At 41.2% G+C, this 26,761-nt stretch overlaps 1 protein-coding gene across 4 annotated transcripts in view; it reads left to right on the top strand.

The window, feature by feature from the left end:
- Positions 1–26,761, top strand: part of nalcn (sodium leak channel, non-selective) — a 71,777-nt gene that overhangs the window by 6,686 nt on the left and 38,330 nt on the right. For 3 of the 4 annotated variants that reach the window (XM_082507751.1, XM_082507750.1, XM_082507749.1), the window contains exons 5-12: positions 49–231; positions 2,569–2,652; positions 2,776–2,915; positions 3,012–3,137; positions 4,734–4,885; positions 6,254–6,396; positions 6,619–6,723; positions 17,202–17,288. In XM_082507751.1, the coding sequence (XP_082363877.1) occupies positions 49–231; positions 2,569–2,652; positions 2,776–2,915; positions 3,012–3,137; positions 4,734–4,885; positions 6,254–6,396; positions 6,619–6,723; positions 17,202–17,288 (1,020 nt within the window). Of the gene's footprint in view, positions 1–48; positions 232–2,568; positions 2,653–2,775; positions 2,916–3,011; positions 3,138–4,733; positions 4,886–6,253; positions 6,397–6,618; positions 6,724–17,201; positions 17,289–26,761 lie in introns of those variants that run through there. The other variant, XM_082507752.1, reaches the window with a different exon arrangement.

The raw sequence follows: 26,761 nt of genomic DNA, 5'->3' as shown, positions 1-26,761 counted from the left end.
TTAAGGCTCATTTTTGGAATTATTTCCTTTGTTGTTTCCTTCCATCAGTGGGTGCACTCTCTGCTGCGAGCCTGTGCCATCATCAGTGTCATCTCTGTGTGCATGAACACCCCAAAGACGTTCGAGCATTACCCTCCGCTGCAATATGTGACATTCACGCTGGACACACTGCTCATGTTTCTCTACACTGCTGAGATGATCGCCAAGATGCACATCAGAGGAATCATTAAGGTAGCTGCTGCATCATGGCCACGAGAGAGTGTCAGTGAAATTCTGTGAGCAGTAGCAGTAAATGACTAGCAACCCCAGAAAAATGGCAGGTGTTGTTTGTTTGTTTTTTTAATCTCAGACCGTTACTGCCAAATAAATTATGACTAATAATATTTCTTTATTTTTTTTTAAAAACTATTCACAACTTTGATGCAAGTGATTGGAGTGACAACAAATGAGACTTTATTTGTACATTTGTCAAATCTGTCAATCTGTTTCTCTGTGATCGTGATATTTTTGAAGGTTTGCAGTGAACTGTGGTTGAAAGTTATGTGGTATAATAACATGTGATTAGCCCCTCTTTCTGTCCCATGTACATTATGGTTATACAGTCACACTATAGCTAAAATATGAAGATGACCTCCTTGTGACTAGTGGTTGCTCAGTGACTGCACTGAATTCTTTTGGGTAACAGATTGTGAGTAGCTGCAGTGAGCAACTGGTCTCGCAGAGGCTGAGCATGCAACACCTTCAACCCCCCTGGGTGACCACTTTCGGTTGCGAGGTGGGAGGCCTCTTATGTGGGAGGCTACCTGTCTTCAAATAGTCGCTGACCTAAATCATTCTCAGTCAGATTGGTGAAGGTTTGTAAACAATTGCTGTCTAATTTCGAAATTAGACATATTGCCAGCACATTGCAATCATTCTGAGTCAGCATGTCTCTTTGCAGTATGGGGCTCAACTCATCTGGTTGCCCACTGGCTGTTTTCTGGTTATATTTCTGTAAAAAAAATAAATAAAGTTTTTGCAGTTAAATTGCCATCCTGCAGCAACTAAGTCACTATTTGTGGAGGAATGTTTGAATTTCTGTTTCAAATCTAAGAGGTCCTTATGGACTCTAAATGTAAGTATATGTGAATTTCTGTGTAGATGGCAACAGATTTGCAACAGACAGCAACAGATTTGGAGTATTTGTTGATTTGCATGCTTGAGCCCATTCAGTCACAACTGATAGCAGACTGACTCCTTACTGGTATTTTATCACCGTCTCGATGCACGAAAGTCACTCACTGACTGTGAGCGGTTGCAGATCTGGTTCCCATCTTCATTTCAAAGGCAGTGAGATGAAGCTCATTGTATGCTCTTTCAATAGTTTTGGTTGTGCTCCAGCACCATCAAACTTTATATTTCTGAAGACAATAGAGGCAGACTCTGTTGCTAGTCCAGTTACAGGGGTACCAAAGAAGTTGTTTTCCACAGAAGACCAGATTCAGCAGCTTTAGCAGAAATGTTCCCTTATGCAAGCAATAAAAAATATATTACAACAGAAAGTTGACGACAAAAAGGTCAGTCAGCCACTGAACCGAAAGAAATCTGACTGACCTGACTAATCATATATTGTTACCAGAATTACATAAAATACTAACAGTCTTACATTTGGGATTCTTCTGCAAAATCAGATACTTCTTTATCTTTATTTAAATGTTTTAGCTCTGGACGTAAATGTGCACTTCAAGCAGAACAGAAACATTTCTGCTTCTTACTTGTAGTGTTTCTTTTAGTTATTATTGATAGCCGAATTCCATTCTTTGTCTTGAAATCAGGATGGTGTTTTCCAATTTTCCTATCTGATCTGAAATAAACTTTTATAAATGATGCAGATATGACATCTTAGGCTTAAGTAATTTCTGTTTTAAAGTATGGTACTGTGGATATGTAGTCTTAAGCTAGCTGTGGAAAATTACTGCCCAAAGTACATTATCTTCTTAGTGTGGTAAAGTAATTGCATGCTTTTGTTCTTGTCAGCAGTGTGTTTAATCAAAGATGGTCCTTATCTGTAAAGTGTTTCCGAACACACCCTAGTATTTGCAGTCTTTCTTCCTGTGCAAGACCCCTAAGAGCTCCTAACAGACTCTCCCTCTCTGTCTGGAAGCGGTAATTAAGTATACCCATTTAGCTGGCCCCCCTTGGCATTTCAGTTTGTTCACACCTCAGGGGCTTAATGATTGAAAATCGGTTTGAAATTTGTGGTTAGTTTGTCAAAATGGGGACAATATTTTCACGTTCTGTATTTCTTGAATATTGCCATTACTTTGAACTCACACAAACATTTTCTATCACAATAAAAGCTTTCTGCAGCAGACTTTCCCAAGGTGAGGGGAATGCTTGAATTTTTCCATAAAGATTATCCATGAAACAACCTAGAATGTAATTGTAATGTAATATATTCAAAGAAAATATGGCCTTGAAGAATGATGCTGGTTATATTTGTCTCATTTATTAACTTATGTTAGTATTTCCTGCTTTTTAAGGCTTTGGTCTTTTAACTGTTGCTCCTTTGTTTCTGTCTCCGTACAGGGGGATAACTCCTATGTGAAGGACCGCTGGTGTATGTTTGATGGATTCATGGTATTTTTCATCTGGGTGTCCCTGGTTCTGCAGGTGTCTTGCAACTTTTTGTTTTTGAATATATTGCACTTTTCTGCAGGTGCTTGTGCAGCTTGTCATAATGCCATGCATTAGTATGTATTAAAATTATTAATAATCAATTTATTGTTGTTTTAGGTCTTTGAAATAGCAGAGCTTGTAGATCAGATGTCTCCATGGGGAATGCTGAGAATCCCCCGCGCGCTTATCATGATAAGGGCCTTCAGGATCTACTTTCGCTTTGAGCTTCCTCGCTCCCGCATCACTAACATTTTGAAGTAAAATACTGTCGTAAGCGTTTCCATTACATATGATCTTTGTACATGTGAAATATATCTCATAGATATCTCTTTCTGTACTATTTTGCATTGCAGGCGATCCGGGGAACAGATTTGGAGTGTGTCAATATTCCTACTGTTTTTTCTCCTGCTCTACGGAATTCTGGGGGTTCAAATGTTTGGAACGTTCAACTATCACTGCGTTACTAATGATACAATCGGGTAAGAACGAATGATTAAATAAATGTAACATTGGATGCTTTTTTTGGATTATCAAGTCCGATATAAACTTTTTTACTTTTTTTGGACTAAACTATCGTCTCTCCAGAAATTAGAAGATACCTACGCTAAGTGTCTTTGTTAAAGATCATATAAACACTGAGTGCAAAGTGTCAAAGGAGAAAACTTTTAATTAGAATAATGCTTTTGGAGACAAAAGTTTTGGTAGTGACTGGAATGGTTAAACCCCCAGGTTGCAGCCAGAGTTAATGGTAATTATAATAATAAAATTTTCCTGCATTGTCCAGCCTTTGCATTATGCTTCTCCATTTCCTCCCTGATGTGTTCCTAAGCACCCCAGGGACACAGAATATATTAGCCATTAGTAAGAGGAAATATAGTACCAGGGCATTGTGATATTCATGTATAGCTTTGTCATTCATCTGTATTATATAAGTCCAAAAGTGGTGTGGCAGTTGGGCATTTAATTTGTTTACTACTGAGCTCCTTTTTCTCCAAATCCAATACATATATATATATATTGGGGTATCTAATGGGGAATTTTAGAAAAATGTCACACGTGGGCAGAAGTGTCTAATCTCTGTTTGCCATATGCCCTTGGCACAAAGTCAAGCTCTCTAGCTTTTCACACACATGGGATTTGATGAAAACTGTGGGAACAATGGCAGGGGGCATTCTCTGATATGGACATTAAAGGGTTTTGACTATATGAATAGAATAAAGTCCCCTTTTATGGATGTTAGGTTTCCTACAAATGACCTCAGCACTGTTGAACTTCCTGACATGAATCATGATGTTGAATGAGATATAACACTTGAATATGTGTTACTTTTTTGTTTCTGTAGAGGTTTTATAACTGTTTTATATACAACTGTACAACTGTTTCCAGGTTTGATGAGTAGTCTAAAGTACAAAAAAAAGGTTCTAACAAATTATGCATTTTATTTTGAAATAACATAACATTTATTCATCACTACACATTGTGATAAATCTAAGTTTATTAGATACTTTGAATTGTTTGATGAAACTAGCATTTTAGGACCTTAAGCATGCTTTAATAAGGGGTATCATTATGTTTTTGTGTTATCAATTTACAGATGCCGAAAACCAGTCATAAATAATTTCTTATAACACTCACAAAATGTAATATTTTTGCTTTTCACTGGACATTTTCTCTCTTCTTTCAGGCTTCATTTATCGCTCCTCTGTCATCAAGAAAGGGAATATCATAGATAAGACACATTGATATTATTCAGCTCGGTATAATGAGCTTTATTGGGATTCACCACTATGCCTCTGATCGCCCTTTGTGATAGTGCAATAAATTATTCCCTCTGATTCTCTACCTCTAATAAACAATTTGGATGAATGTCTGTGCAGACAATTTGAAAGCATTAATTTTCATTAGCCCAATCAAGCTGTTCCTGGTAACACCTGTGGCAATAAGACAAAGAGAGGAATTGTATTCACACATTAACCTTTGTTTTTCTTTTTTATTAGGCATTTTTCTTTTTTGCAAGCACTGCCATTTTTGATATGAGCTAGTAATTTTTTTTTTGTATTTGTTTTATTGGTAAGCAATGTGTCATTGAACAACTTGACCATCCCAGACACCCATTGCTCCCCTGATGGAGAAGGCTACCAGTGTCCTTATGGCTTCAAATGTATGGACCTGAAAGAACTGGGTCTGAGCCGACAGGAGCTCGGTTATAGTGGATTCAATGAACTAGGTATGCGCTACACAATGATTCCTTCAAACGTACACAGATAAAGAAATATTTATTATCGTGTATTTTTATTTGTTTAAACAATATATACAATTTTACAACTTAAATTTCTTACGGAGGCCAAAAAATACACACTGTAATGAAAATTATAATTCTATACTGAGTAACTTCAGCACATGTTACTAAACATTTAACTAGAAAATTTCACCTTCAAGGCTTCCATATATTTGATCAAGACCTGTGGAAAAGATGACCTTGTTTTGTCTATTCTACATAGCTCAAAAAATATTTAAAAAATACACTTTGAAAACACATCAGCCCTCCAGGTAAAAACAAAAATCATGCTAGTTATCAGATAGGGCCTGGGTAATCTGCTAGGGACGAAAGGATGAGACATAGTTTGGTGGAAATGAAAGTTATAAACCTACAGATCGGCTGAATCCAAAAATAAAATGAAAAAAATGATGCTGTACACTAGTCCATTTTGCTGAAATTTCATTTCAGCAAAAATGTTATTCAGTTGTTTGTTAGGAATAAGTTAGTCACATGACAAAGTCTTGACTCTCACCAAGAGGAAATATACAGAGTGTTTTAAGAAGAATCATCCAATTTCAAAAGGCTATATTTTTTTAAGGCAATGCACATAAAATCTTGCAATAATTTTTGAAATGCATGGCTGAATATTAAGTTTTCCATGAGAAACGCACGTAATGGCTGGGTAATTAAAGCCCTTTAAAATCGGATGATTCTTTTTGATACACCTTGTATGTTTGAATGGTAATAGTTTAACTGGGGAACCTTTGATGACAGTTGTCAGCTACTTGTTTCCAATCTAACACTGATTAATTTGTGCAGAGAAGAATATTATATACCTCAGAAAAATAAAAAAAGAGAATGTTCACTCTACTTTTTCAAACACTACAATAACTTGAAATAGTGTTTCTCCATAAAATCATCTTTGGCTAAGACTTAAAAGAACAGACAGTTCCTTTGCAAAGAGCATGTTAATCAGAAAAACAGCAAAGATTAAATTTTTCCTTGGCCTGCTGACATAATTTATGTTAATTAGAGGCATCAAAGATGAGTTGATTGGGTTTGAGTCTGGCAAACAGAATTTCCCGTCTTGTCATTATAACAAAGAGAACTATGAGTACTCTGTGAGCTGTCAGAGTAAACACTCATTATAGGTAAAAAGAGAAACTCAAACTGTTATCTTTTTAAATGGCTTAGTCTTCGGGGGAAACATAATAATTGGTGTGCGGTTCACAGACATCGACATGTTAAGCGAAAGACAGATGCTGACATTTGTTTCTTCAGAAATCAGCTTCTCATCTGACTGCTTCTTTCTGACTCTTGTGTGTTTTTGCTCAGGCACGAGTATCTTCACTGTGTATGAAGCTGCGTCGCAGGAAGGCTGGGTGTTCCTCATGTACAGAGCCATTGACAGTTTCCCTCGCTGGCGCTCCTACTTCTACTTTATAACTCTGATTTTCTTCTTGGCGTGGCTTGTCAAGGTTAGAGCTTGGCTCTCTCTGCTGCACTTTTCATGATAATTTCTGGAGATCGTTGAACACCGAAAGGTTAATTGACATAACCTAATAGTTCACCTACAAACATGATGATTTACCCTTTTTAGTAGAATGTCCTCTGGCTAATGAGAGAATTAATGTCACTGACTTTGAATAGCCTGAGCGCTCTTACTCTATCGTTGTCCTCTTTTTTTTTTCTTTTTACAGAATGTCTTCATTGCAGTCATCATTGAGACATTTGCTGAGATTCGAGTCCAGTTTCAGCAGATGTGGGGGTCAAGGAGCAGTACCACCTCTACTGCTACAACACAGGTACAACTGCTACAGAACCAAGCTAAAAGAATAGAGCCATAAAACTGACAAATTGTATGTCTCATACATTTTGACTTGGTTGAATTGGTGCCTACAATTGATCTTTTTAAAACCTGTACACGTTGGTAATCAAGTGCATCAAATTCAGATGACTAGAACACAAACACATTTTGACACTATATAGATTTTCCACAGTGTATTGTGATCCATAAATGCCTTCAGAAATCGAAAGAAATGACTCCTTAATAGACCTTAGTGTATGTAGGCTCATATGTAAAAAATATTCAGATAAAAATAATATTTAAAAAAAAGACAAGACATTTATGTGGCCATGTGACAAGTTGGCTCTCAGTAGCAGGAAAGGTTTACTCTATGAACTTGGTTGTTGACTGTGTGAAATGTTTCTTGCTTTTGTTGGGCCTTTACTGAATCATTCAGGGGACATAGTGAAAGCTGTGTCCGAATTGGTGGCATCAAGTCGGGCAGGTTCTCGGTGGGCGTTTGGCTCATCCAAGATTATGCATTTTCACAGATTGTGTTTGTTTTATCAGGGAAAAAATCCAATGGTACAGCTAAACACTAAATGCTGTTGCAAATCTGTTACCTCTCTACTCTTTATAGAGTATAGCTTGCAACTTAACATTTTTGAGATATGCGCAGATCACAGTATTCAATGAAGTCACTAATGGTCACATCAGCTGTTTCTAGCAAATGTCATGGTTATGGTGATTCAACATACGTACATTAAAAAAAATATGGCTGTTGTTGTGTGTGTGCTCTTTCCAAGGCCCTTATACTGCATCATACCAGTCTGACAAGAGTGATTGGTGTGAGTAGATCTGTTATTCCAACAAAACCAAGGTCCCAAAAAAGAAATTGTTTTATGCCATGAATATCTGGGGTCACACTCACGAAAACTCAAAAAAGGCAGCTAGACTTTTGAAAAGAGTTTGGAAGAAGATTTCTCCTGTATTGACATGAATGGAAGAGAGTTTGGGAATCTCATCAGCATGTCTTGGGTGTCCCTTTCCAGAGCATACTGAAGGATTGTACCCTTGGGATTTAACATAAAAGCTGAACAGCATGGCTGGAAAGGGGATCTTCTTAACTACCTTGTTCAGCTTTGTTTTGCAGTGTCTATCTCACGCATCCTGTCTGTGTGCTATCTGCTACTTGAAGCGAGGGATCTCTGCCTGAATTTGTCTGCAGCACGTCAGGGAGCTCCTTAGGGTGTCAGTCCTTTGCTTTACAGTGCTTTCTTGACGTTTCTGTGCCAGGCGTCTTTAGATCAACCGTGGTTTGTTTGCCACCAGGTGTATCCAGCGCACTGCTGGCACGAGGCGAGTTGTGTGGCATGCGACAGACATGTTCCAGCCATCTCCATTGGTACAGTTTGTCTGTCCTGCTCTGCAGAATTTCCCTTGAGATGATGTTTAGCTGAAAGCTCTCGGGAGCAGCTCCAATTTCATTTTGAGTATAAACATGATCTTTTAGTTATACAGGAAACAGTCTTGAAAATACTAAGTTTTGTCTGATGGAGCTTCAAAAAGACTTCAGCATGTAAGCTTTTCATAACCTTTGATAATTCTAATGTTGATCTGCTAGGTTCTCAGGTATTATGAGTCTGCAGTTTGTCCACATTATATTTTAAACTCTTTAAAAATATATATAGTTTGGGGGTTCGTCTATAATAGATTTTGATTAATTTCTCTCATTTCTTCTTATCACAACACCACTGCTATGCAATAACCCACAGAAATAATGTTATATAGCAAAATAACTAAAGTTGTATACATTACTTTGTATTGTATTTAATGTATTCATTATGGAGCACTAAGGAATTGACAGCTCCAGAGGCTAAATAGAGGAATAACAAAAAACAAATGTCCTTTAGCAACAATTAAATAATACTTTTTAAAAAACAACTTAGATATGTGAAAGCAAATTGCAAGACTGAACTTAAGAGTTTCTTTGGTCTGATATTTGCTTCTGGAGTTTTCCTTTCACTATTTGCAAATAGTTTTGAAACTATATAGGCATAAACAAGAGAGAGAGAAATTATCAGGAATATTCACAGATGTTAATGCCCCAAGAGCTACTGAGGAACATATAAAAGTGATTTATGTGACAAAATATAATTTGAGGCTCATTCTATAAATGGTTTCTTATTGTGGATTGTGTGTAGCCAACCTCTAATGAATACAGTACAACAATATATAACAAATATGTTATGAATCCATGTGCAAATTTGCCTTTGGCAATTGTGTTGATGGTAAAGCTATGAAGCCAGTGTTTGGTTTAGAGTTTAAACATTTGAAATGAATAATCCAAATGATGTCAACCTGACAAGCGTTGAACTGCAGACGTTTTTTCCACTGAGTCCTGAAAACGATTCTTCTTGTAATGTCATGAAAGTAAAACCTCTGCTACTTCACTCATGAATGGAAAACAGGCTAGTGCCACTGGCATACTCCTGTGACCTTGAAAACAATTAGCCTTTCTTGCCATTATCAAAATTAATCATAATCACATCGTCATGCCCCAGTCTTTATCTTAGAGGGGGGAAAACTAATTAGCTGTGGTGTAACACTTAACTGTCAGTCACAGATGATGAAAAGAATATGATCCAGTCTTAAGGTTCCCTGGAGAGAGCAAGGTTGGTATAAGGTGGCCCTGGGAGATACTACCCATTCTATACTCCCTATTTCTTGTCTTTGTTATATTGTCTCCCGATTATTGCAGCTTTTATTAGAGATTAGGATGGAAAGCTTAACTGTGTTGATTAAAAATGGAAAAAAAGGATAAATCAGCCTTTGTTTGACTAGATCAGACTTTAAATTCTATATTCTGATGAGCAGTTATGAAGTGCTGAACGTTAAGCTGAAATATAGTGTAACTTTATCTTGGTTTGTCTTTAGTAGAATAATATCAACTTTCAATTTTTGATATCAATGTTGATATCAGCATGGTTTTTGCTGATATAAAAACAAAACAAAGCTAATGGCATGCTATGGATTTGACATCAGTCTATGTGATTTTAAAATGATGTAGTAGATATCAAAGCTGAAACAGTGTGCAGCAGGTGGGATGGTGGGTATGTAATCACAGAACAGGATGACAAATGATGCAGGCATGTTAAAAATGTTTTATGTGTGAGAAGCCAGCAGCTGCAGATCAGTCCACACGTTTGTGTTTTATGCTCCTGTTAAGGTTCAAAATTGAGGAGGGAGAGTACAAACCACCCTTGGTCCAGAAGCTCTTGGTCAAACAATGATTTTTAATTCACACGTGGGAAGATCACTAGAAACAGCAATTGATCTTCAACTTAATCAAAGCATAAACAGATATTTATACCGTCAGGGCTTAAATTTAATGACGCCCCTTCAACGTCACAGATACATTTTATACATAGATCAAATCAAAACCACAATGACTTTTGACACCGTTTAAAAGAACAATTGTCTTCTATCTTCATAACAGGTGCATCCTGTCACTGCCGGATGCTCGCTTGTCATCTTGACACCTCAGCAGCAGTTCTGCTACAAACTGCTCTTTGCAACCCCAGCAAAACATAATTAAACTTTCACCTATAAATGATTCTCTAACTGAGTGTGTGTGTGTCTGTGTGCTAACCACAATTGCACCCTATTTCACCTCGCGACTAGCTCCTGACCTCTAGACAGAGAGACAGAAGCCACTCTCAGATATGTAATAACTGAACTAAAACTATGGATATGTCATCTACTAAATAAATGTTTTAATCAAGAACCCCTACTAAAAGCTTAATACAAGAATATGAACATATAAAAGATATTAAAATGAACTGTTGTGTAAGCATGTATTGCAATTCCTTCTATGTTCTAGTTTTCCCTCAGCATGGATCATCTAGACACTCTCACTAGGTGAAGCTTTAGACCATTAATGAACCTGAACATCAACTCAAATAAGCACAGATATGCATTATGTATAAAATAGTTATAACTGCACCTGGAATACAAAGTTAACATTATCATAAACATCTTAAGGCCATCTTAAAGCTATCTGTTACATTGTTAAAGCAATGATCAATTTGAATAACCTAGTAATTCAAATGGCCTCGTCTGGCCTAAACTACAGATTATATTATTAATGCAATGGTAATAATGATGATTATTTAACAATAGCAGTAAAATAATTTCCCTGCTCCACACTCCTCACATCACTTCAGAGAAAATTCATGATACAAAAGGATTTAATCCACCACCTACTGCATGGAATGATTTCAAGGACAGTCAGGCCAAAAACACTATACCAGCTCATTTGCTAAATAAATCATTAATATTCCAGATTAAGTCACATCTGGCGTGTAGAGTTCAAAAGCAGTGTTCTCCTGTTTTCAGATTAGTCAGTTTTGTTTTTTAATTTAATTCTAGCTGCATGTTAGTACATTGTTGGCATTGTGTTGGTCAGTGCTCTGCTTTGGACCAGACCAAAATGTGTATTTCATATAAGCATTTTGGTCACCAGAGGGTGAATACGGAATTTAGTCAACTTTTGACTCTGTTATTTGTTGTTCCTACATGATCACCTAAAGTTTCCCCACCACCAGGCCAAATTTTAAGATAAGATAAGATAAGATAACCTTTATTAGTCCCACACGTGGGAAATTTGTTTTGTCACAGCAGGAAGTGGACAGTGCAAAAGTTATGAGGCAAAAATTAGAATACAATAAGAATAAATACAGTACACAACTGTACAGAATAGAATAAAATAAAATACTATATACAGTAGAATAAAATAAAATAAATATACAATAAGATAAAAATAGAATACAAATACAAATACTATATACAACTGAGTAAAAATACAACGATGACAGAAAGGATTATTGCACTTAGTATTATTGCATATGTATGGATGTGTGGGCTTGATCAGTTAAAGTCTTTATTATGGAGTCTGACAGCAGTGGGGAGGAAAGACCTGCAAAATCTCTCCGTCCCACACCGTGGGTGCCGCAGTCTCCCACTGAAGGAGCTGCTCAGTGCTGTCACAGTCTGCTGCATGGGGTGGGAGATGTTGTCCATCAGGGATGACAGCTTAGCCACCGTTCTCCTGTCACTCACCACCTCCACTGGGTCCAGAGGGCATCCTAGAACAGAGCTGGCCCTTCGGATCACCCTGTTCAGTCTCTTCCTGTCCCCAGCAGAGATGCTGCCGCCCCAGCAGACCACGCCATAAAAGATAGCAGAAGCCACAACAGAGTCATAGAATTTCTTCAGGAGTGGGCCCTCCACTCCAAACGACCTGAGTCTCCGCAGCAGGTACAGCCTGCTCTGCCCTTTCCTGTAGAGGGCGTCTGAGTTATGAGTCCAGTCCAGTCTATTGTTCAGATGAACACCAAGGTACCTGTAGCTGTCCACAGCCTCAATGTCCATACCTTGGATGTTCAGTGGTTGCAGTGGAGAATGCTTGTGCCTGCGGAAGTCTACCACCAGTTCCTTGGTTTTACTGGCGTTGATCTGGAGGTAGTTCAGCTGGCACCAGTCCACAAAGTCTTGGGTCAGACCTCTGTACTCCTTGTCGTCCCCATCAGTGATGAGGCCGACTATTGCAGAGTCATCAGAGAACTTCTGCAGGAAGCACTGGGTGGAATTGTGGGAGAAGTCTGCAGTGTAGATGGTGAAGAGGAACGGAGCCAGAACCGTTCCCTGTGGGGCCCCCGTACTGCAGACGACCCTGTCCGACACACAGCCCTGAGTCCTCACATACTGTGGTCGGTCGGTGAGGTAGTCCAGGATCCAGGTAGTGAGGTGATGGTCCACTCCAGAGTTCACCAGCTTGTCCTTTAGAACCGAGGGAAGAATAGTGTTGAAGGCACTGGAGAATTCAAAGAACATGATTCTCACAGTGCTTCCAGCGGTCTCCAGGTGAGCGAGGGAACGATGTAGGAGGTGAATGACGGCATCATCCGCTCCAATGCCAGGCTGGTAGGCAAACTGAAGTGGGTCCAGTGATGAGCTTATTAGGCGCCGAAGCTGAGCCAGGACCAACCGCTCCAGGGTCTTCATCAGGTGGGATGTCAGAGCCACCGGCCTGTAGCTGTTGAGGTCCTTGGGGCGTGAAGTCTTTGGCACTGGTACAACACAGGAGGTTTTCCAGAGCTGTGGGACTCTTCCCAACCTCAGGCTCAGGTTGAAGAGGTGCTCCATCACCCCACACAGTTGGTCCGCGCAGGACCTGACGACCCTCGAGCTGATGCCATCTGGACCCGCTGCCTTCTTGCCATTAATCCTCCTCAGTTCCCTCCTAACCTGGGTGGTTGAGAGAGACAGGCTGGAGCCTTGTGTTGAGTGTGTATTGGATGCTGTTGTTGGGGGTGGGGGGGAGTGAGCAGGGTGAATAGAGGAGGTGTGAAGTGTCTGAGGTGGAACAGCAGCAGTGGGGGTGGGTGAGTCTGCAGCCGATGTTGCAGACTGCCTCATGGCTGAGTCAAATCTGTTGAAGAAATGATTCAGTTCATTTGCCCATCTCACATCCCTCCCAGGCAGAGAGTTCTGCTGTTTGTGGCCCGAGATGGTTCTGAGGCCTCTCCAGACTTCACCAACGTTGTTTTGTTGAAGCTGGTTCTCCATCTTCTGCCTGTAGCTCTCCTTCCCATTCCTTATCAGTCCCCTCAGCTCTCTCTGCACCCTTTTCAACTCCTCTTTGTCTCTGGATTTGAAGGCCCTCCTCTTCTGCTTGAGGACGGTTTTAATTTCTGGGGTAATCCAAGGTTTGTTGTTGGAGAAACACCGTACAGTCCTGGTAGGTACAGTGTTATCCACACAGAAGTTTATATAGTCAGTAATGCATGTAGTAAGGCTGTCGATGTCCTCACCGTGGTCATCACAAATCACCCCCCACACAGTCGACTCAAAACAATCCTTAAGAGCCTCCTCGCTCTCCTCTGACCATCTCTGTACTGTGCGGGTGGCTGGTGGCTCCCTGCGCACTAAGGGCTCATACACAGGGACAAGGTGCACCAGGTTGTGATCAGATCTGCCCAGGGGAGGGAGAGGTGATGAACTGTATGCCTCTTCTGCATTGGCATACAGTAAGTCCAGTGTTTTATTGACTCTGGTTGGGCAGGTCACATACTGGGTGAAGGTGGGCAGTGTGGAGTCCAGTGAGGCATGATTGAAGTCCCCTGATATTATGAGAAGGGCTCTCGGTGATTGTGTTTGCAGTCTGCTGACCACAGAGTGGAGAGAGTCACAGGCTGCATCCGCGTTGGCCGAGGGGGGGACATATGCTGTTATCGCGATAACATGCGAGAACTCCCGGGGCAGGTAGTACGGACACATGCTAACGGCTAACAGCTCAATGCCTCTGCTGCAGAGTTGCTCTTTTACAGTGATGTGCCCAGGGCACATCACTTCATGGCATGTCGCAGCTAATGCATAAATGCCCATAAAATTAACAACATTGCTGCCATATAGTAATTTAACACAATTAATAATAATGTCCAAGTCTGCCAGGCCTTTAAATGTTTCCTGTAGCCTGACTACGAGATTTGTTATGCTTTTTTTTTTTTTTTTTTTTGGCCTGTCCCGTTTGGCTCTTTTGCCATCAGAATTGTTGTCTAAAGGCAAAGAAAGATGCCCAACGGATTTACTTTACCAAACTGACCATCCCAGCCTTGCCGTAATGGTCCATTTGATTCACCTTTTATTGTTTATTTTATTTTCACTTACTGAATACGGGACAGACTTGACTGGGGGAAAGAAGGGGAGAAAGAAAGAGGGAAAGAGAAACAGCTGAGAAGAGGGACGGGGGAGAAGGGCAAAAGACAAAAACCAACAGAACGGGCAGAGAAAAAAAAATGCATATATCAATCACCTGGATCACCTGCTGAGAAAGAAAAAAGAAAGCAAGCAGAAGAGAACAAGAGTAATAGAATAAACAACATCACAATGATATATGGGAATATGACAGTAAATACTAAATGTTAAACATTATTGTGCAGCACATAAGATCAACAGAACACAGTGTGCTTTGAGGTAGGAGCCAAAAAGGGTGTAGTTTGTGGGTGTGATCACCCGTGTGTACACCTGTGAGCATGGACGCGCTTGTTTTTTGTTTTTTTAAAAGGTTCCTTCATGTAATAATCTGCTAGAGGGTGTGGGGGGGCCACAGCCCCGTCCTCCAGGGCGTGAAGCAGGTGTGGAGGAGATCAAAACTCCAGACATCCAGAGGCCCCCAGAACACAAGAGACCAAGGAAGACCAACAGAGGGGCAGCTGCGCCACTGTCCCGGAAAGAGCTGAGGAGAGTCCCAGATGAGGGCTCACTCAGCAGCCGCGGAGCAGAAGCCAGGGGGAGTTGCAGTGACGCGCCCGTGAGCTCCGCCGGCAGCCAGCTGCGCCTGAGTGACCGAGCCCCAGGCCGAGAGGCCGGGGGCACCCCACCTCCGAAGTGGCCCGACCGAGTCCCAGGCTCCAGGCCCCGATAAGCGGCCGCCAAGGAGTGAGCTGGTGTGTACCTGGACGCCCATCCCCGGACACAAAGAACCACCAACGCACCGATGTCTGAGGGGGTCCGCCACTGGCAGGGGAAGTGGTGGTAGGGGGAGATAGGCCTCCAAACCTTGGAGGGCCTGAGATGTCCCCAGAGAGGTGGCGCCTGACACCCAACCTGACATATAGACACAGACATACAGGCACACACAGATACAAACATCCATTCCCACCCTCATGCTCTCATATGCACTTACTCCACACTCAACCAACGTGGAGACAGACATAAAGAGACGTTGTACACACGATCACACTCCCCAAGCGTACTCTACAAACCGGGTCTAGGTGCCCCCGCCCCTGGAGGGGGGAACTGCACCCAGACCCAGGTGGGGTTTCCCTTTTCCCTGCGGTGGGGGGAGGCAGACCGCCCCGACTCCGCAGCAGCAGGAAGGCTCCACACTCCAGACCGCAGTCGGACGGCCAACTCCTCCTCCTAGTCCTAGCCCCCCTGCTCCAGCAGGTCGCAGAGAACGGGGGTGAGAGAAGACTCCGAACCTCCCTCCACCCGCTCATTGTAATGTTGATGCATGTGTGTTCTAAGGTGCATTTAAAACCCAGGAGGGCTTGGAGCTACCTGCCAGAGAGCAGCAGGTAAGCGCATGGTCCCTCCTGCTAGCCCTCAATGTCTACGTGTATTTAAAATTGAGAGGTGGGCAACGATGCCAGGGGTGGGGTGTACACCCTGATGGTACTTTGGACTCCGTGTATCGTGCCCACCCCCAAGATCCTATATGTATGTGTAATGAGAGTGTGAGTAATGTGAATGTCTAAGTTGTGGGATAAAATTGAGGCAGAGGCAGCCAGAAGGGGACAGAGGGGGGGATAGCCTCCTCTGCACCCTGGTGACATACCCCTACTCCAAGGCCCTGCATGTGTGGGTGGTTGTGGTGGAGCGGGAAGAGGGAGGCAGCTGGAGATGGGGAGGGAAGGAAGGGAGGGGCAAGTGACCCCTCCCTGGGGCCAGCTCCCCCGCTGACCCCAGTAGGCACCCCCATACTCCGCGACCCGCCAGGGAAAGGGGGCCCAGGCCCATCCAGACCGGGCCCAGTGCAGCAGCGCCGCCCGGCCCCACAGAGCCCGGGACAGTCCACCCAACCCCACCACAGAGAAAACTGCACCCACCCAGGCTGAGATCTTCCTCCACCTCTCCTGTATCTCCCCCTCCTGCAGAGGCAGCTCCTGAGGAGAGGAAAGCTCCTGCAAGATGTGACAATCTCCCCCACCAGTTGAAGAGCCCCCCAGGTGGCTCGACGCACCGGCGGCACCCTGCTCCAGAGATTTGTTATGCTACATTCCGCCAACTCTCATTTTTCTCTGTATGTTTGCTTTAGGATCACATAGTTTTCTCCAGCCTAGGCAGCAAATTCATTTTCAGTGAAATTATGGTTTGTGTGTTATTAATTTAGATTTTCTATAAAATTAATTATTTGAAACTGGGATTAGCATCTGCCTGAGTGGCTATAAACACTTGATCTTGCTGTGATACTGATACATGGCAATCACAGTATGTTTGCTGTATATGAGTTATTGTAATGTTTGGCAGCTAACTGAAATAAACACTTTTGGTTGATTCTTAATATCAAGTTAACTCTTTGTTGATATTTCTCATATGTCTAATTTGTTATATTCAAGATTTGGTAGAACTGTTATTAATGAGTGAACCAGCTGTCTTGTGTATTTGAAAGTCTCTGCTCTGATATTTGCTTGTTTTTATTTCCGGTGTTAGGTCCTTAGGCCTGCATACTGTATTTAGTAGCTATCACACTGCATGTGTGGGTTGGTTCTGTGTGTATGCCTTCAGCTTTTTTCTGGCCACAGATGTCTTATGAAGATGTAGCCTAGAGGTTGAAATGTCTGTTGTGTCCAGTGTTTTGAATGGTATGGAGATTTTATGTGTGTGTGTGTGTGTTCGTTCTTCCACTTACATGCTGTCCTTGTGCCTCAGATGTTCCATGAAGATGCTGCTGGGGGATGGCAGCTTGTTGCTGTGGACGTCAACAAACCACATGGCCGAGCGCCTGCCTGCCTCCAGGTAAACACGTCACACGATTAATATGCTGCTGGTGTAAACTGTTTCTTTTTCCTCTCATATGCACCTGCATAATTCCTATTCTGTCTATTAACAAAAAGCAGATAACTTCATTCTCTTTAACAGCTGCTGTAGACTGATGCAGTATCACATCATTGTTTTTGCATTTGTTTCTTTCTTTAGTGGCTGAACAGTGTCAAACAGTTAAGTGATGGGATTTAAAATGAGGGGAGGCTCATGTTTGATGTGTAATGCTGCGCTAATGATGTCGCTCCAGTGACAGATGGGTTTTAAATGACTTCTACATGATGGACACCACTGGCGTCTCGTGGTTGGTGTGATCCAAATGGTTGGGCTTTAAAGATAAGCTGAAAGCGGCGGGTGTTGTTTGCAGCTGGCCCGCTGTTGATAGCGGCGTGTTGTGGTGTAAAAAGCTGGGCCCTTGCTGTGAAAGACTGCCAATGGAGTCTGCAGCTATGTGAAGGTGGATGGCTGTCAGCACGCCCTAATGGAGTTAAAGCTGCTCTGGAGCTAGGTTTTAAGGACGCATGCACACATAAACAGAGCAAGGAAGAGAGTGCAAATAATAACAGGGAAATTTGAAGAAGGGAAGGAAAGAGAAAATGCGAAATATGCAGTATTCCCATTAAAGCAGCATGTCCCCCAGAGCCTCATCATCGGCTGAAGGAAAGATTTAGATAGAGGGATAACCAGAGGGATAAACACGGCTGACTTCCCTCTGAGCCCTGTGCTGCATTACAAGGAACAATCAAAGACTTCTTCATTTGCCTTATTCACTCGTAACAAATAGCCATTATTGTCATTACGTGATAACAAGATGATCATTTCCAACAGTAGAAAGGCTAATGGAGTGAAAGACAGCAGCATTAGGTCACCTTTATAGCACTGGGTCAAAAAAGACAGCTTCTGTTTTAGTCAGACTGCTGTGTGGATGAATTGCGAGTTAGATTGCATTCGCCTCCAGTAAAACTATGAGCAGATGGGCAGAAAGAATCTGAATCTGGTGAACATTTGCCTCAAAGGCCATGCCTTCTTGTTTGATTGCTTTGCTGTACATAATTCTGGATTTTTGCTTCAACATCATTAACTGCTGATAATAGGATAGGAGAAAGGATTTTTTTCAAGTCATATACCAGAGGATACAGATGCTGTGGGGCCGGCTCCCTGTGAGAGGGAGCAAGCTTCACAGTGAACTGGTAGACGCAAGGCAACTCACACTACCATCACACGGACTGTTGGAAATGGCCTTGAAATTGTGATAGATGAACATCTGTCTCTGATAATCAAAACACAGAAACATAGGATAGGAATGATCCTGATATTACTTTATTAACTTCAACAAAATATATTTCATATTAAGGCCAGTACTAGACAATGCATGTATTATAACAATAAAGTTTTAAAAGGAAAAGCATATGTTAGCTAAATATTTAGTATATATTACTATGAGATTTCAGATCCTACCGTCAAAATAGCCTAGATGATTTTTATGTTTCCATGGTAACAATCAGTGACATGTGTTTACCAATGATACCATCTGACAAAAGCTGAGGAAAATCTGCCTTGCAGATAGACTTGAGTGCAAGCAAGGAAAATAAGATTTTGTTTAAATAACCTGCTGAAACTTTTGTTTTAGTTTGTTTGTTCAGTTGAGATTCTTATTTTTTTTAAGCTGGTATGTAAATGTTTTAGCCTGCTTGTGCATTCAGTGTGTCAAATGTGAGGCAAATAATGATTAAGTATTAGCTGAATACTTGTGACTGATTTTGACATGTATTGTACAGTGCTAATCTCAAAAGTCTTCCATTGTTTTCTGGTGCCAGTCAGACACTGACAGCAGTTTGTGGAATATAAAGCCATCAAAGCACTCTGAAAATGTTTTCATGTTTTCATGTTGTCAAAAGCACTGCAAGATCTAACCCAGCTCTTCAAACCAAACCTGAAAGGCCTAATCAGAGATCACAAAGAAGGATTTTAAGTAAGGAAATATGTTACAGGTTTCACAGATTAGTTGTTAAAAGAAGTTAATCTCATCTAAAATGCGCTGTACACAAAATATTCACCAGTATTGACTTGAAGAATTAGTCTTTTATTTTTAAAGGACTTTAATTTAAACTGTCTCCTAATTTATCGGAACAGGCCAGTTCATAATGTGCTTTGACTTCGAATGAGAAAGCATAATAAAGACAAACAACACACTGTTCATTATTAAATCGTGATATTTCCCACTGCAAATGGTACTTCAGACTTAAAATTTCCTTAAGGTATTGCAATTTTTAGATATTGTTATATTTAAATAAAAGAAATGTAACTGAAGATCACTGTAAAATGAGTTTAAATAGGAAAGACATGGGATTGATTGCATTGACAGTTAGTGTAGCTGCACCTGTGTATCTGTGCATCCATGTGTCGTGGGCAGTTGTACACAGTAGTTATGTATGTATGTAAATGTGATTTAAAAAAACCCCACACATTTCTCTTCTCTGATGTAATGGTTGGTGTGAGAAGGCATGCCATATTACACCAGTATCAGATTATTGATGGATGCCCCTTGCACGCTTTCTTTAAAGCCTTGCCAAACACTGTATTTCTTTGCTTTTTCATCCATATCAGAAGGGAACAGTGTTAGCTGACTTGACAGGTAGAGTGAAGACAGGTAGTGGAGATCCAGCCTGCAGGGCCATCTGTGAGTGCTGGGGAAGTGAAGTGTGAGTTTCTGTTCTGCTCTATCTGGCTCCAGAGTAATTGGCCGTCAAATGATTAAAATGTTTCAGCGCTGGCAGGTGGGTGCTTTCTGCAGATAGGAGACCCGTGTGCATCCTGTCTTTGTCTGCTGCCGGCTCACCTATTACCGTCGGAATGTCTTTGAAACTACGTGCAAGTGTCCGGTCAGGCCTCTGCGTCTTCGACAGGCAGCCCGGCGATCTGCCTGCAGACGTCTGCGTATTTGTTCGTGTGCGTGTGTGTCAATCTGGATCTGTCTTGGTCCAATCTGGCTGCAGCAGTTGGAGATAGCACATAATTGATTAACCACCTGCTCTTTTTGGAGACGGGGAGGAAATGGCAGCTTCCTCTCCTGAGGGGCTACAAACAAAAATAGCCCTCTAAGCAGGGAGCACCTTCACTTTCCTCGTCCACTCTAACAGCTGTTTTTCTAATGTTTTTATTATCTCATTTTTAACTAATGCTGTCTTACAGCAGTATAGTCTTAATCAAAGTTTTGACAACATATGGCATCCTGGTTGTCATTTTTGTTGAATTAGAATATTCTGTTCTTTTCGCTTTCGGACAGTAAAAACTTTACATTTGCATATTTGTGCTCATGAAATCTACCAACAGTCATTTTCATATACATATTTGCATGTTTCTCTTTGCTATTGCATTAAAAGCATATTTTTATGTTTAGACATTATAATCAGCAGTAGAGTTCAGAATTAAGGCCTGTGAGAACAAAAGACATGCACGAGTGTTCCTGTGAGTTTTTAGTAGTGCCTGTAGGAGCCATCTTACATTCAGAAGGTCTCTCTTTGCTATATTTTAATCACACAGACTGCTTGGACAGTATTTATTTAAGGGTTTTCAGTCGGAGACCGGTGGAGGTTAATGAAGCATTCTGTTCCTTTCCCCATAGATTTGGTCTGCTAATTAGCCCCTGATGCTCCACCGTGCCATAATTATACCGCAGATTGGTGCTTTGGCTGCTATAGGCAAAATAAAGAGAAATACTCACTGCAGATATATACTATTGGAGTCAATAATTAAAAGAGCTTCAAATGACCACTTAGGGAAAGTGGAAAAGCAATAATGAATGTTCAGGTCTTCTAGTAATCCAGCAAAGTCATGTGTTTAATTTTGCGTTGTCTCTTTGCCAATGAGCAGTTGCTGTTCCTCACTCCTCATCTGCAGAGCTAAATGCAGTGTGATGGATAAACCACTAGCTTACTGAGCAAAAGGAGGATCTTTTTGACCTCTCTCTCCCTAAAGCCAGAGGTTATTGATTCTCTTGAGCTCCCTATTTGTCCCTGCCCTTTGTCTTCTGGATCTTCTCAGTGACACCACTCGTATACTTTTAGGCAGCCACACAAACACAAAGATCTACAATGTGTGAAGGTTAAGGTCAGTTTGACTCTGCATGGAAGGAGAAAGAGGGTACAAAGAAGGGAAATTAGATGAGGAGAACACAGGATGCAGAAAAGAAAGACATAGCAAGGTAGGTAGTGCATATGTGTGTGATGTGAAATGGATCATCTGCAAGAAGAAAGTGAACAACATGTGACTGTTCCTGTGAGATCAGCTCTGAATGTAATTGTTCTTTCAGTCTAGTCAGGAGCACAGTGATATATTTTCTGAAATTAGATACACCACACAGTCCTATTCTAGGACTATGACACGGAATGGACGCAGAGGTGGCAAAGCCAGCAGATATTAAAGGGAGAAAGGGAGACCATCATGTTTTATTAAGACCCTTTTTCCAGCCAGAGACATGAGTCAGCCTGCTGTAGTCAAGGCCGTAATAAGTCAAGGGGCACCCACTTAACTTGATCCACAGCCCAGTAAGACTTTATGCACCCACTCCTTCAGCCAAAAGCTTTGAATTACAATAACTCTGTGTTGATATCTTAATTTGACAGTAGGCTTCTGAATTACGATGTTTGGTTTGCATATTTTATTCATTTATTTTTTTTAATTCGGTTGGAATAAAAAAGCCTTAAGAGAACTCTTTGTCAAGTATAGAGACTTAAAAAATAACTCAAGCAAAACAGTCTGTAATCCCACTCAAGTTCTTCTTAATCTCAGTAAACAGGAGAGAAAACTGTAGCAGCAGTAGGTGCCAGAACATGGCCCAGTCTGTTGGTGACAATTCCTGTGTGACTACTGCTTTTCCCTGCCAGCTATGTGCACATGTGCTACACTCCTCTCATGTACCAGCGGAAAGAGCATTTGTCCTCCTTGGCAGTCTGAGGGAACAGACAGAAGACGAGGAAGCAGCCAGTCTGCGTCTCTTTGTTGATTGTGTTACAGTTGCAGGCCCTGGAAAATTTCCAGATATTATGGATATTTTCCCATCATTCAGAGGATCGGTCTCTTTACTTACAGCGGCTTGTGTCGCTACATCTCTTATATGAGGACAGCTGAATGTTGTCTCAGCTCTTTGGTGAGATTATGGTTTATTCTTCACTGACCAGAGCCTTTAGTGAGAGTGAGAATTTGCTTCACTGTTCAGATTGACTTAGCACTAAGGAACAAAAGTGCACAAGTCAAGTAACGAGAAGTCTTCACAAAAAGAGAAATAGATGTTCATTACCTATTCCTTTGTATTTTTTTCAATTGCACTTTTAATTTTACCAGAGAAAAACACACACTGAGTGCTCTTTTTCCCTAGATACCAATTTGCATGCCAGTCGAAATGATCTTTTCTCCACAACGCTATTTGCATGTATAATTTCCATCATGGACAATCTGTTGCAGTCTAGAACATAAGAGCTGAGTACACGCTGCATGTCGGAGGTATGCTGTGCTATGTATTGGAAATTAAAGTTTGCTTCACTCACGGAGAAAATTGTGCTATTATTCACTGGAAAAAAGACAAAATCGCAACTTAATGTGTAGCTGCTTGCAACACTTGAATTCATCATCGCTCTCTCTCTCTCTCTGTCATTAGTAACTTTTCTTCAGGAAGCAGTTGCTAGTAAATGTGAGGTGGACATTACATTTCAAATATGTGGATGCTTATATATAGTTTAGTATCTGTATATTGTCATGTCATAGATTTGGGAGAAAACAAGAAATTGATTAAAATGTTCTATTCTATTTCAGCAATCATCAACTTCATATATTCGTGTGTGTGTGTGTGTGTGTGTGTGTGTGTGTGTGTATCTGCGCGCACGCATGATTGTGCCTGTGTGCAATGAGCACCTGGTATTTCAAAGAATCAGCCAGAGGCAGCTCGAATAAATAGCATCCATCAAACAAGTGGCAAAGGATTTCAGAGACATACAAGCTGAGGAACATCAAACAGCAGGGGAGAGCCTTCTTGTACTGCAGTTGATGCTCTTAAATTGATTCTGACATCTTGAGGCCATACAGGGTGTGCCAGTGTCATCAGCTGCATTAGGGAAACTCAGCCATTTTGCCTTTGGAACAACATGGAGAGTGTTATACGGTGAATTGCTCTGCATGTTTAGGCAATTTGGCGCAAATGGCAGCGTGAGGGCAAGATCAAAAGGTTGTTTTGTGGCAGACGTGAATGGTTACAGGGCTGTATCTCCATATGACAGATGTTCGAAGTAGACACTGCTCTCCAGGTTTTCTTAGAGATGTGATTCCCAAAAGCTGACAGAGAATATGGGCAAAGTCAGGACCTTAAGAAAATTGACTTTCATACACACAAGCATGTACTCTCTGCTCTCTGTCAGTATGCCTCTGTCTTGCTTCTTCACACACACACACACACACACACACACACACACACACACACACACACACACACACACACACACACACACACACACAGATCCATTCAGCCAAAACACCCATGGGGGAGAACGTCTGGTTGCTGGAAATGTCAAACTGCTTTGTCACGTCCAATCTCAGTCAGGGAGCTTAAGCACTGTGTGTCTAGAGTGGGCATGTGTAAGTTCGACACAAAAACACCCATCCTCAAGGCTATGAGCTCTGTTAGCCTAGCCAGTAAGTTGAGTTTTCAAAAGTAGGAAGAATTTTACAACAAACATGAAGTGAAAAAAGAAAAAGATTTGTGAAAGATTTGGCTGACTATACTGGCAGTTTCATAGCTCTGTATATGACTGGGTCTTATGCAAATGACATCATCTTAAAGAGCACCTTAACACCAGCTGAAGATCTTGTTTTTGCTGACATCCAGTGGTTTAAGTTTTCATCCACCTGCCGTGATGTAAAAGTTAGGGTGCTGTTGCTTGACCAGTCGAGTGAATTTTTGATCACATCCAACCCAGCATGCATGATACGGGAATCGCACTAGAAAGTTTCAACCAGAGAGGGCAGCCAAACACTCCTTTGTTAGCCTGGATTTAAAGCCCAAGTTTATTTTAAGCTGTCAGAAACTTAGGGATATTACTAACTTAGTATTGCCTCTTCGTATTTAAGACGAAGGAAAGTGAACTCAGTAGAATTTAGACATATGTCTAACCGATTTATACCCACAATTGCCCTTGAACCTGTGTGCTTAACCTCAAAACTGCTCCTTTTAACCCCTCCCTTTTTAACCCTCTTTAATTGCAATGCAGCCCTGCTGGTTAACAGTCTGCTGCTTTTTAGTTTGCTTCATTAGGAAGCTAAAGGTATTTGGTTAAGGTTAGAAAAAGCCAGAAGTAAAAGAAAACAATATAGACATATAGGAGACAGAATACTGGCAATGATCAAGGTGTGCTACCAGTGCCATTGCTCCTGACAGAAGTCTGTTTTTGTACTGTAAGAGATTTTTGTCAGGTAAACGTAAGTGTGGTAAAACAGCATGCAATACATCATGTAATATACGTGTCATTCAGTAGCTTGGTTGGGTAAGTTTATCTAATAATTCCTCACTTGTTTTCAAAGCAAACTGACTGCAGATCTGGATTTCTAGACTTTTGAGTTTGTACTGTAAGTGTCCTTGTGTGTAGGAGGGTGAATGGCAGGGGGCCCGTTTTCCTGGGGCGAATTTGATCTTTCCAGCAATGTTGCAAACGATCTTCATCTGTCTTAAAGTCTTCCTCTCACTTTTCACTTTTTCAGTCCTTCCTATTGCTAATCTCACATGCAAGTCTTTTTTTAGGGTGAGTCGTTCTACCCACTCACATGCTGTTCATCCTGCCATATACAATATGTGCAGTTTAGGGCTGTGATCACATCTGTCGCATTGTTTCCAAAAGAATGCGTCATTACCACATTTTTCTGAAAGAGCAGTCTGTGTCTCGGATCACTGTGGGTCAGTTTCTTCACATTCTCGTATTCCGTGATTATTTTCATCATGTGATGTTATCGGAGGCTTTCAAAGCCTCTGCTTTTTTCAGGGTAAACGGCGTACACTTATTGCTCCCTTTTTCTTGTTTTTGCCTGTCTGAATGCACACTGATTCTGATATCTGGAACAATGTTTCTCATAGTATTTAATGAAACCCCCTTAATTGCTTTTAAATTTCATGTAGGACTTTTTGCTTTTCTGTACTCTATATATGTACATACACATGCCCAATGCATTCCAGGTGGGCACTTAAAACTAAATTGCTATTGTCTTGTTCTAAATTTAAATACCTGATGTCCATCATACAGGGTGTTGAAAAGGTATTGGCCAATTTCTTACTTTTTGCATATTTGTCACACTTAAATTAGACGATTTATTAAAGGGGAAAGAAGCTCTCCAACCCTACCTGGCCCTATGTAAAAAAGTAACTCCCCCCTCTTCTTAAATCACGACTTAACATTCATTAGCAACATGTCTGGAAAGCTGAGTTCACTTTCACTAGCCACACCCAGGTCCGATTACCGCTGAACCCTAAAAGAGACTATCCGCCCATTAGTTCATGCCCTGAAGCTCAAGCACAATTGAGTTATGCAGCAGGACAACGATCCAAAACGCAAACTTCCTCCATAGTGATGTAAAAGACTCATTGCCAGTTATTGCAAATACTTGATTGCAGTTCTTACAGCCAAGGGTGGCACTACCAGTTATTAGGTTTACAGTTGTGGTCAAAAGTTTACATACACTTGTAAAGAATAGAATATAATGGCTCTACCGAGTGTCCCGTTATTTCTAAAACTCTGATTTTTCTCTGATAGAGTGATTGGAACAGATACTTCTTTGTCACAAAAAACATTCATGAAGTTTGGTTCTTTAATGACTTTATTATGGGTTAACATAAAAAAGTGATCACATTTGCTGGGTCAAAAATATACATACAGCAACATGAATTAGCAATTTTGGTGACTTAGAAAGTTGTCAGTGAACTGAGCTTCATAGCATGGCCTCTTAACTTCTTGCGAGTGATTATGAGTGACTACAGTTGGTGACTTCTCTTAGGCCAATTAAATAGGGCTCATTGGATACAAACGCCCACAAACGCTACAATGGGAAAGTCAAAGTAGCTCAGCATGGATCTGAAAAAGAGAATTTTTGACTTGAACAAGTCAGGAAAGTCACTTGGGGCCATTTCAAAGCAGCTGCATGTCCCAAGAGCAACAGTGCAAACAATCGTTTGTAAGTATAACGTGCATGGCACTGTTTCATCACTGCCAAGATCAGGAAGAAAACGCAAGCTGCTGCTGAGAGAAAATTGGTCAGGAGGGTGAAGAGTCAACCAAGAATCACCAAAAAGCAGATGTGCCAAGAATTAGAAGCTGCTGAAACACAGGTGTCATTGTCCACAGTCAAACGTGTTTTGCATCTCCATGGACTGAGAGGCTGCTGTGCAAGAAGGAAGCCCTTGCTCCAAAAGTGGC

The sequence above is a fragment of the Aulonocara stuartgranti genome (genome assembly GCF_965226115.1).
Source record: "Aulonocara stuartgranti genome assembly, chromosome: 16".
Taxonomy (NCBI): Eukaryota; Metazoa; Chordata; class Actinopteri; order Cichliformes; family Cichlidae; genus Aulonocara; species Aulonocara stuartgranti.
This window is presented reverse-complemented; position numbering and strand designations above follow the sequence as displayed.